Source organism: Harmonia axyridis, chromosome 6 (assembly GCF_914767665.1).
Source record: "Harmonia axyridis chromosome 6, icHarAxyr1.1, whole genome shotgun sequence".
Taxonomy (NCBI): Eukaryota; Metazoa; Arthropoda; class Insecta; order Coleoptera; family Coccinellidae; genus Harmonia; species Harmonia axyridis.
Window position 1 is genome coordinate 7,062,695 of NC_059506.1, and position 12,650 is coordinate 7,075,344.

The following is a 12,650-nucleotide window of genomic DNA, read 5'->3' on the forward strand; positions in this document are numbered from 1 at the left end:
CAAATCGCTTTAACATTAGGACTGTCTTACTATCCTTCTTTATACTATGCTACGTATTTCCATGGTCCTTCGGAGCCTGATATTTACATGGTCCTTCGGAGCCTGATATTTCCATGGTCCTTCGAACCTCATATTTCTATAAAAGGTTCGAATCGTTTAATTCCAAGTTACTACGTGTACCGCATTCTGGTTAGTGTGTAAAACATCGAAAGACTGGTGACCTTTCTGTTCCTGTTTTGAAGAAGACATCAGTGGAAACCGAGAAAGTGCCAGAGGAAAAGTCCATCTTTCGAGTTGAAGTCTCCAGAAGAATACTGTTTTCGTGTGAGAAAGAGCCAAAGGAACCCATTTGTTAAGTATTCTTTGTTTTACCTACCAATACTATTTGAGTCAACAAATTTATTCACTTATATAGTTAGTATATTTATCAGTTATCTTTATTCAGTAGGTATATTCGTATCATTCATTATGGATAAAATGCTTGTTAGAAAACGTGCTATAGTAAAAGCAAAGTTCACAATAGTTGCAAAGAAATTAGAACCCCTCATTGTGAAATTTGAAAGTGATTCATCTTCTTTGAGTGAAGGAGATTTTGATTTAATTAGAATGTTTAAAGATGATTTATCGTCAATTGATGAATCCTTTGATCAAGTTCAGTCACAAATTGAAATGTCTTGTGAAGACGATCAATTTGATAGTGAAATAAGTCAAAGAGAGGAATTTTCTGACAATATGTGTTGGTGTCGAAATAAAATTAATTTGATGTTGAATAAGAGAAATGTTCTCAATCATGATATCAAATCTGAGGCAAAGTCAAGGGTACAATTGCCAGTTATAGACTTGCCTAAGTTTAATGGTACATATGAAGGATGGTTGAGTTTCAAAGATATTTTTTATTCTCTCGTTCATTCAAGTCAATTGATGAGTAATATTGAAAAGTATCATTATTTGCGGGCTAGTTTGAGTAGTGCCGCATCCGAAATTATAGAGTCGCTTGAATTTTCATCAGATAATTATTGTATTGCTTGGGACTTACTCTGCAACCGGTTTAATAATAAAAAGGAATTTCGAATTTGGATAAAATGTTGTGTATTAACATATTTATTAGTATTTTTATCGTAGCTATTTTATGATTGAAGATATTAAAGACTATTTAGGATATGCTACAAATAATGTACGCGATTAAACTTATAAGAAAATCCGTGAAAACCAACAATTTCATCGCAATCTAATGTTATTTATTTGAATGTGGAAACTGGGTGACGTCACGAATGGTTGACGCATTGGTTGAAAGTTACGAGACAACCTGTCAAAATCTATAAACCTTGCGCCTGCTTAAAATGCCCGAAAGGCAGCGGCGTAACTACATGGAAATAACAGGGTTCGTTTGAAGTAGCAAAAAACAACTTATTTTCTGAAAATTTTTTATCAAACTTCCATGTGAAAAATCAATAATGGGTACCTTTCATATTTTGATGATAATTATCAGCATCATAACCCGAATAATCCGTAGCATAAGGTCGATAAGCCATTTCCGTGATATTTTCAAAATGAAAAACTTAAAAGTACTCACCCACATACTCGTACAACTTGATTTTGATAAATACACTAATTCACTTAATCACAAATCTAAACTATCAACTCATAGTTCCTCCACACAAATTCAAGGCTTTCATATCCACATAAGCATAAAATAAAATTGTGCCTACATAAGGACATTTCCTTTGACATTCATGTAAAATCCCGTTAACAAAATTAATACGGTCTTGACTCTTCGAATGACTACACTAAAATGACTGAAATTTCAGGTTTGAGGCATATAAATAAATACACAATTTCATCCCTACTCCTACAACCAACCACCCCCCACCATAAAGTAATTTGTAGTTCTAACCAGACCCTTCGCCATAAATTATTTCTAGTTCAATTACTAAGAACTTGGTATGCCTCATTGAGTTTTCCTTTCGATTATATACCCGTAAAATCATCTGTTATTTTTGGATGAACCTCATCATTTTCAAATTATGAGACTTTTGAAATATCACAAGAGCAAGCTTATCACTAATTACAGAGATAACAGAGGAGAATTATTCATTTCATCATAATAACTTGGTGCACTGAATTTGAATTATTCTTATTTTGAATGTTTTGTTGCTGAGAACCCAAATGTAATTACTGTTGGAAAGATTTTACCTAAGTACTGAATTAGTTCTTGAGTTGAGCTAAGAAATTGGTATCGTAAACAATGATAAAAATATTATAATAGACAAGATAAACCTGAAATGACGAACTAAATATAAAAATTAAATTTGAACTTTCGGAATATGAATTGATTGTTGGCAGAAAAAATTGAAAAACCTTGAAACAGCAGCAAATTCACTATAAAAAATAGTAAAGTCTCTTAAAAAACCAAACAGCAGAATGAAAACGTTAATTGAAGACAATAGAGAATATACAACGGAAATAGAAAAAGCAAATTTATTGGCAAAAAATTTCGAGAAAGTATTTAACATGAATGACAGCAATACAATAGAGCAACAGGAAATAATCCAAGAAGTTGAAAATTTTAGTTACAACAATGATAGAAATACCTAAACTAAGCAAAATACTGTCGAACGGTTTCCGGAATAAACGAAAACCTTCCTAGAAAAAGAATCTTGATGCAAATTACTAACTTCAGCATTGGCCTTCTTCTTGGCAAACGCATTTTGCCGATATCTTAACTACCTGTACCTACTTAGTAAATTCTGAGAAAAAGTGATTACAGACAAAGCAGAGTAACTGACAATTTGAATTTTTAAATCAAATTGTTTCTTTGTTGTCAGGTATGTTCGTCAGTTAAGTTTATCTGAACTATGTAATTGTTTTTATAGGCATAATAATATTGTATTCAAATCAAACATCAAATACTTACTAGTGGATTAGTGAGTTCGGGAGTGAATATAAAAGATTCCAAATTCTACAGGATGAAGTGAAAATTGAGATTCTTGAACATATTCTAGAAAAACAGTGCTTGGATTGTTATAGCAGTAGGTTACCGCGAATAAATTATTACAATATCACACAAACGTTTTGAAAAAATATTATGAAACCTGGAAAATCAGTTTGAATGAAAGTACCGTACCTCCCCATTTCCTACCCCAAATTATTTAAATCAGGTTTTTATTTTCAATTTTCCTGAATAAATCCCAATGAAAATATATGAGAATAAATAAACGATACCAAACAAAAATCTCCCTCATCCCCAATTACTTTAAGATTACATTCATTTCTATAACTATAAATTAAATGTATATACTTGTATTAAGTAGAAGCTTTTATAGCCCCCCATGTATTTATAAATAAGTTCATATCCCTAAACTTATAATGTATTTCATAACAGTATAATAAACATATTTGAATTGAATTGAATGAAAGTAAAACCGAACAAATTATTTTCAACAGGAAAACCAAGAACAATAAAATATGTCCACATCTGAAAATAAACAACAAAACCATCATCCCAAAAAATTCAGTTAAATACTTAGGTGTAGAGCTCGATTCTAGACTAAACTTTCATCACCACATAGATCAAACCCTAGGTCGAACCTACGCAAAGAATACCTTATTCTACCCTTTAATGTGCAGAAAAAGTAAACTAAACAGGGAATATAAAAAACTCATTTACACATCACTAATAAGACCTATCATAACATACGCCGCCCCTGCATGGTGTCACCTGAAACTGACACCATTAAAGCCCCTTCAATTATTCCAAAATAAAATACTCAGATTGATACTTAATAAAAACAGATACACACGCATCACTGAATTCCACGAATTGGCACAAATTCCTACCATAAGAGAATATGTTGATAAGACATCATTAAAATTTTATGAAAAACTGAATTATGTGAGCGATTCTACGAGGAAAATTACCCGAATCCGAAACAATAACAAAAATCTCAATGATAAGCATATGAAGTCTATATGAACTTTGTATATTTTGTACATAGTTTCTTTCAATTTCCTTGAGCAGGTTTTTTATTTTTATTTTCCTGCATGAAAACAAATATATCCTAAACTGAATCACATCATCCTTGTACAAAAAAATTTTATAAACTTTATGTCCTTTATGTTATGAAAACTGTAGTTAAGCAAAAATTATTTGCAGGAACTAGCAATTATATATAATTAACTGAAAACTATTGTGAAAAATATCTTGTATGAAAAACGTGTAAATAAACTCTTCTTGTCTTGTCTTGATAGCAGTAGGTTAATTAGATTGACGATGAGTCCTGAATGGACAATATGGAGAGAAAACTTTTTTGTGAAACATGGAAAGAAAGGTCGGACACAAGTGAAATATGCATTTAACCCATTACAGCCCCGTGGCAACTTAAGTTGCCACGGCGCATTCGACTACATTCTATGCGCACGCGCATAGATATTGAAGTTCCATTGGTAAATTCCGGTCATGTGATATGTCCTGTCTCGAATAGCACAAACGTCAGTCAGATATTGTCAAACAGTGAGTTAGTGTATAACGATTTATTCAGAGCTCTTGAACTTTTTCATTCACCATAATGGCCGTCGATGAGAGATTGTAAGTATTCTATTTCAATAATGCATGCACATTTGTATTTTTGTACCAGTTTTATTCAATATGAATTCAGCAGTATATTTCTTCTTCACAGTAATATTTTCATGCAATATTTTGCTTTTGCCATACGGGCAAAGTTTGATGGCAACTAAAGTGGCCAACGGGAACACGTGACAACGGTTTCTGCAATATTTACATTTCTTACTGAATGATTTCGACAGGTATACTCGTGGAAGATCAGGCACTGGATTACTTCTTCATGAATTAATTGACCTTATCGAGAACGATGAGGACATATCAGCCACCAATATAGCCATATGTCCACCTGATGAACTTCCTGGTGCAGATACAGATAAGGACTCTGATTTATCGGATGAAGAGGTAGTTGGAGATTTTGACCACCTTCCTGCCCGTATATTACGCTCTCAGGTGGAAATGCAGAATCCAGAAATCGATGATGATCACGGCAATCCAGTCGTCCAAGATGAGAACCATTCAGAAGAACCTAGACCGACGACTTCTTCGCAGACAAGAGTAAGAAGCACCAAACGTAAGCGTCCCACAGAACGTACTTGGAAGCCGAAAATGAATGGGTTATCTTCAAGTATTCCTGAACTTGAATGCGAATACCGACCGGTAGCAGAAGATCTTCTGAAAGAAACGGTAAAAAGCCCTATTGAGGCTTTTAGGGCTTACTTCTCGGAAGATTTATTGAGTCATATCGTAACCGAAACTAATCGTTATGCTATGCAGAAACTCGTTCACAACCTGAATGCCACTGCTGAAGAAATGATTACATTTGTCGGAATTATGTTGATGTCAGGTTACCACCCTCTTCCATATAGAAGACTCTACTGGAAACAAGATCCAGATGTTCATTCGCACTTAGTTTCCGATGCCATCCGTCGAAACCGATTCGATGAACTGATAAGTTTTATTCACCTTGCCAACAATGAAAACAATGATGGAAGTGATAAAATGTACAAGGTCCGACCTATTTTTGATCACCTCAACAACTCTTTCAAACAAATCAGTCCTGGGCCCACTATTAGTATCGACGAGAGTATGATTCCTTATTACGGAAGGCATGGGTGCAAACAGTTTATTCGCGGAAAACCTATCAGATTTGGGTTCAAGTTATGGGTTGCCGCGGATCCATCTGGATACATCCATCATGTTGAACCCTATTGTGGAAGTTCAACTCGTCTTCCAGAAACTGGACTCGGTCAAGGAGGTGACGTAGTAATTGGACTTGTAGACCACATGAAATTGTCAAAGGGTATTCGACTCTACTTTGACAATCTTTTTACATCGGTTGGGTTGTTGGAAGAGCTTAGTTCTAGAGGACTTGGTGGAACTGGTACTCTGCGTGAGAATCGCTGTAGTGTTTCAATGAAACTTCCAGATAAAAAAACGTGGAAAAATAAACCCAGAGGTGAAACATCCACCAGTTCTTCAGGAGATATTTTAGCAGTCCGTTGGAATGACAACAATGTTGTTACTGTACTTACTAATTGTGATAATGTACATCCTATGTCAAAGTCAAACCGATACTCCAGAATTGAAAAGAAGGTCATTTCTGTCAAAGTACCAGGTCCTATTGCTCGTTACAATAGTAACATGGGTGGAGTAGATCTTTCTGATCAATTTTTGGCTTCCTACCGAAACAGAATCAGGTCGAAAAAATGGTGGTGGCCTTATTTCTCTTGGACTGTGGATGTATGCAGCACACAAGGTTGGTTACTGTATCGTCGCCTTGGGCATGATATTCCTCTATTGGATTTCAGACGTCAGTGTGCTATTTTCATTCTGAAGTCTTACGGCAGTCCTCCAATGGTAGCAGGAGTTCGATCATCTCTAGAGTTCACACCAGCTCTCGAAGAAATAAGAAAAGATCGAACAGATCATTTCATCGAAAAAGGTGAATCCAAGTATCGCCGTTGTAAAGTATGTGGCAGGCGTACAATTTTTGTATGCAAGAAGTGTGAAGTTCCTGTTCATCCTGATGAGTGTTTCAAAATTTTTCATGATGTAAAATAATAATATTTTATGTAATTTCATAGGAAATATTATACGGTTGAATCACAATAGATGTATACGATTGATATGCTAGTTTTATTGTACTTTGGAAAATTTCTTCATGAATTATCCCAGTGGCAACTTAAGTTGCCGCTTCATAGTAACTCTCCTGCATGTTCGATCATTATTTTTATAACACAATATCACTTTTTGAGTCTAAATAACTCATCAGACAAAGTTTCAGTTGAAAATCTTCACGGGGGAATTATGGGCTTTAATGGGTTAATATTAAAATTTCAATCTTAATCATTATTAGAATATGCCACAACAAAGGGGAAAACTATTATTAGAGGTCAACAAGAATATTAACACGCCAATGATGAATATTATTGTAATGGGATAACTAGATGATATAATACTTAGATAAAATTGATAAAGAATATGATGATGAATAAATGAGGATGATCATGAAATTGGTACTCCTAAGGAAACGAAAAATGAAATAATCTTCAAAAAAATTAACGTTTTCCTGTTATTTCAATGAAGTTTTTCATCATAACCTTCCTGGTATTTGTGTTCATTTTAATGCCTGGAATGAAGTAATGGGTTCAGTTTCAAACAAACTTTTCTGCTCTTGGCATGTTGATAGAGCACGGTAACAAAATCTCAACAAGATAAATGAATATAACAAACATGACGGTACATACAAAACCATTAAATATTTAAAATCAGCTGCCGAGAATTTATTTTACGTTACTTTTTGGTAACGTGCTGAGTAGGTGAAAAGTCACAATTGTTTTGGGACGAAATTTAAATGTGTCATATAGCTAAAATAGAAATTCTAACATATAAGTTCAATAATTTAACTTTTGAGGTTACTGAAACTTTAGAGGTGCACCATCGACTACAAAATGGTAAGTAATTAATGCGTGAAATGTTGTGGTTCATGTTCCTGTTGATTAAAATAAAAATCATCCTTGCATAATGATATTTTTGTGTTTAGATAAATATTATTAATATCCTAATCGGAACGCAAAGATTTTTGTTCATTTTCTAAGGAAGAATTGCTTTGTACAGATATTGTTTTCTGAACAAATACTTCAAAGGGTACGCTTCAAAATCGGGGAATGATGCTAGATTAACGTGTTCAGAAAACCCACATCTACCGATATATGCATTCCACTAGATTCAAACCATCCATATTCCAAAAAAAATGTCGACATTCCGATCAATGATTCATAGCTTCAACCTCACCACTACCCAAAATAAAAGGCGAAATTGAAATAGAAACTATAAAACAATAGCTGCAAAAAATAGTTTCAAACATACATTTATAGAAAATTTAGTTAAACAAAAAATTTCAAGCCGTAAGTTAAATATATTCATCATAAACTCTGAAGAGCACAAGAAAATCATTTTTCTACATTCATGCAAAAAGCAAAACTTTATTGAACTATATTTAGTGGAGAAAGATATTCTTTATTGCACTCATCTGTCATTCTACTTCAACGTGCTGTCATCATGACAAACAAGTACTTATTTCAGCCTGAAGGAAATAACGATGTACAGTTACCAGGTACTAGTACGTTCACAGTAGTAACAAATCAAGAAGTGGATTTAAAAAGTACTTCACTACGAAATATTTATATGGAAAATTGCACCAATTGTTCATTCACTTTCAACATTGAGGGTAAAAATAAAGTTTGAGTTAAATTGTTCGTAACGTATTAGTTCCTCTTTCAATGCAAATCGATATTAATAATAAAGTATTCAAGTTGCGCTTTTCATTTTCCTACACCTAGTGCCGCACCTCAATAAATCATTTTTTGCTTGAACGTAGAAAAAATGTTGTATGCAACTCGTGCAAAAATTGTTTATTGCACTCGACGTGAATAAACATTCACTTTTTGCACTTGTTGTATAAATAACTATTTTCTCTCGTACTTCGGCGATATAAGTGAAATAGCCTTTCCAAATTAAAATTAAATATTGCCTTCAAACCAATAAATAAAATTTCATCGTTGTTGTTGAATGCAAAAGACTCGACCCCAAATACAAGCAAGTCAGGAGTTTATGAGTTGCAATATGAAATATATAGGACAAACAGGACGTTCATTCAAAACTAGATTAAAAACCATCGAATAGATTTCACCAAAAATAAGCAACTCTCCACCTTTGAAACACATTGTTTATAATCATCCTTTCCCTACAATTGATAATATGAAAATAATACTTGTAGAATCAAAAGACAGCATACTAAACTATTTAGTATCCATTGGAATTAATAAATTATTGAACAGAAATAGTTTTGAAATTATGAACGAACAAACAGAACTCTGTTATTCTAAAATATTCAATCCATAACGGCCAAAAATGTTTGCTATCAACTGAATTTATAGCCTCGTTCTGCAGATAGCAATTAGTCGGAAGAAAAACATAATAAAAGGACCCGATATAAGAAGTTGTGAATTCAGAGCCGTCGCTATTTTAAATTTTTTTTTTTATGAAAACCTTTATATGAAAAACTGAAAATGAGTACCTTTTCATATTTCAAAGATGATTTTCAGCATCATATTTCTAATAATTCGTAGGCTAATGGAAAAACTTAAAAGTACTCACCCCCATGTTTCATACTCATTCACAAAATCACAGATCTACACTATTAACTCACAGTTCCTTCATACAATAGAACAAAATTGATACAACTTAGCGACACATATTTATATTCGACATTACTTTTGAAATTCATCTCAGTAATGAAACTATTTGTCGTCTTGCCTCTTTGGATGTCTACACTAAAATGACGTTTAAGTCAGGTTTTAGGTACCTATATCGATAAATACAGAATTTCCTCCCCACTTCTAAGCCAGACCCCCCCCCACCAGATAAATTTTTAGTTAATTTAACTCGAATGAATTCTGAGAACTTACTGTGCGTCACTAAGTTTTGCCCTTCAATTATTTACCCGTAAAACTTATATGGAAAAGAAAGTTTTCAAAGGGAGCTCATCATTTTCAAATTACGAAACATTCAAAATATCACAAAAGCAAGCATATCCCAAATAACATACAGAACGTAGTAGGCAGAAGAATCATTTATTTCATTAGTAATCATGACTACCTAGTAAACTAATTTTTTAATTTTTTTTTTCAATATTTTGCTTCAGCTGATAATATTATTTATTATTAATATCATTTATCCTTATTGTATATAAGGAATATAAAACTTATGCATATACTTCATAAGTTAATTATATATTATTCTACAAAAAAAAAAAAAGAATACTCAAATATCAATATACATATTTGGTAGCAATACAAAACATGAACTTGATCAAAATTCTGAAAAGGTAGTTAATTCGAATTTTTGTATTGCTGAACTTTTGTAATTGGATGGAAACTTATTGAACACGATCATTATTTTCAATGATTAACAATAATATTTGATATAGTTTGAGGACAATGGTTATGTAAACCTTAGTCTCATTAATAATTTAAAACTGAATTCATGATGAACAAACGAATGAAATTTTCAATGATTCATTTCAGCATTGATATGACCATTTCACGATGTTGTCAAATTGTAATTCTGATTGTACATCGGTGTGATAAACAAAAAATTTAAAATTATGTATTAATAAATGCCTTAATACACAAGTGGAATCCCACCTCAGCTATCACCCCATTTTCGAGAGTCTGATATAATATTATTCGTTTTTTCTATTGTTATTCGGAACGTTACCGTTGCATATGTCAGATGTCATGTCATTGTTTGATATTCTGTGAATTGTCAATTATGTCAGATGTATGACACTGTCGATAAAGTTTATGATTGTTGTAGTGGAGAAAGAGTTTATTCTGTTGGAATTGGAATTAAACCAGAGAATTTTGGTCAATCCTCTTGATATTGTAAAAAAGACAAAAACTAAATGATACTTGATACCTGTATATTTTGAAGAGTGAGTCCCCATTTTGTTGTTGCAAGGAGATCACATGTCCATTTTTTTTTGTTCATGAGAAGTCATGAATATTCAACTATTAGTTGAATATTCAGCGAATATTCAACTATTAGTTGAATATTCAACGAATATTCAATGAGTGTTCATTGATTATTCAGTGATTATTCATTGATGACAACGATGACAGGACTGGATGACAGACTTAATCTTTAGCAATAAATATGCACAAGTATTTGACAGATCTATTCAACGAACAACTAATTCTGAACATTGAAACTTTAGTTATTCTTGGAATAATGGAGGTAGCCTGGTTATACCGAAAAAATTGACATATTTTTATAATGAAATGGTCGTTTGGAGAATCCAACAATTGTTTGTATGACAAGAAAAGATAAAATTATTGATCCTTTGGTTGAATAGAAGTAGTAAAACTTTCGTTGATGGGGCGCTACTTAGGCTCATTACAGGTATAAACCCATTATAAGAGGTGATTAAAAATTCAGTAGGTATCAAGATTTCAGGGTCGTAATTTTCAGGTCAAACGCTCTTTACCGAGCTTTGAACTTTCAAGATTTTTTCAATTTTTTTTTCATAGCTCGTTCAGCTTTTAAGATATTAAGATCAAATTTGTAATATAGGTTCGTTAGGTTTCTTATTTTTAGTTAATGTTTAAGGAAACTTGTAATTCAGATCACGAACCAAATATGTGATAGGTTTCTACCATTAGTTAATTAAATTTTAACGATTTACAAGAAAATTAATCAACTTTTTTCTCGCCTTTTGCAATCTCTGAAGCTGTCTCAGGTCATCACCAATTTATTATTTATGGCATCTCTACCAATACTTTCAAAGATCATGCCGATATTTCAATCATTATCACAAAATTTTATTGACAAAGAGAAGAAGGATCAAACGGATTCTGAGAACAATGAATCCTTCAAGAAGTTCAATTCTACGAAAGATTCAACAAACTTTGTTTTTCTTATTCAGTTTGGTAGGGGAGGGGAGGATGTTACCCTAATTGATGTGTGTACATTTTTAGAGCCCAGATTCAAAAGAATAGAAAGATTAGTCGGTTTGCAATTCAGGATCAAACCATATTTGAGCACTGAAATAGCGAAATGTCCAGAAATGTCAATGCATACGGAACAGAAAAGCAAAGTTTCAAATGAAAAAAATTTTGCAATCTATTATGTTATATATTTAAAATTTATTATTAATTATTAGTCTATGGAACGCCTTATCCAACACATGTTCCTCATCCTATATGTACGATGTAGATAATTTCATTTATCAGTATTGAATAAAAAGCTGAATGGCACACAATAAAATTATTTCGCGATATTCCAAATATCTAACATATTAAAAGACGTCATTAGATTCATTTAGTTGAAACGTTAAAAATAATACGTATTGTAAAAATGAAATAGATATTTACGATGAAGATTATCCAATATACAAAAATTCAAATCCACTAGAATGGTAGAAAAATAATCAAAACAAGTTCCCCAAAAATTGACTGCTAGCAAAAACTATCTATGTATCTAATTGTATACCATCAACATCAGAACGTGCGTTTACACGAATGTAGAGCCTTATATTCAATTTTTATATTTTTCCATTCTTGAAATTATATTTATATAAATAAGTACCAGTTTCTACTATTAAATGAAATGAAATGTAAGTACCCCTTTCGAAAGGTTGGAATGAGTAATTTGAATTCAAATTGTATCTCGTCAGTTTCAATATAATTTTTTAATTTTCAGTAATTTTAATATTTATAAAATTACAATAAACTACAAAAACATGTTTCAATTATTCCTGAATAGTAAGTTGAATGATTATTGAATCTTTCAATTGTAACTTCCCGAATTCGATTGGAATTTTTAACTAATTTATATTTACGCTTTAAATTCGTGAATTATGTCTGACGAAATCGATTTAACATCAACACAATTAAGAGAAATGCAAAAAATGTCGCAAATCATTTCACTGAATCCAAATTATATTATATTGACAATTGACGTATGTTGAATTTTGATTGGATTGAAAGTCTGACTAAACAACCACAAAATGAAAAATATAACTTAT

General features: G+C 32.2%; 1 protein-coding gene across 1 annotated transcript; it reads left to right on the top strand.

The window, feature by feature from the left end:
• The first annotated feature begins 4,354 nt into the window (after positions 1 to 4,354).
• On the top strand, positions 4,355 to 6,890 carry LOC123682701 (piggyBac transposable element-derived protein 3-like). The gene is made up of 2 exons (XM_045621461.1): positions 4,355 to 4,585; positions 4,804 to 6,890. The coding sequence occupies exons 1-2, from the start codon at positions 4,566 to 4,568 to the stop codon at positions 6,620 to 6,622; spliced, it is 1,839 nt and encodes a 612-aa protein (XP_045477417.1). The 5' UTR covers positions 4,355 to 4,565; the 3' UTR covers positions 6,623 to 6,890.
• Positions 6,891 to 12,650: the final 5,760 nt, after the last annotated feature.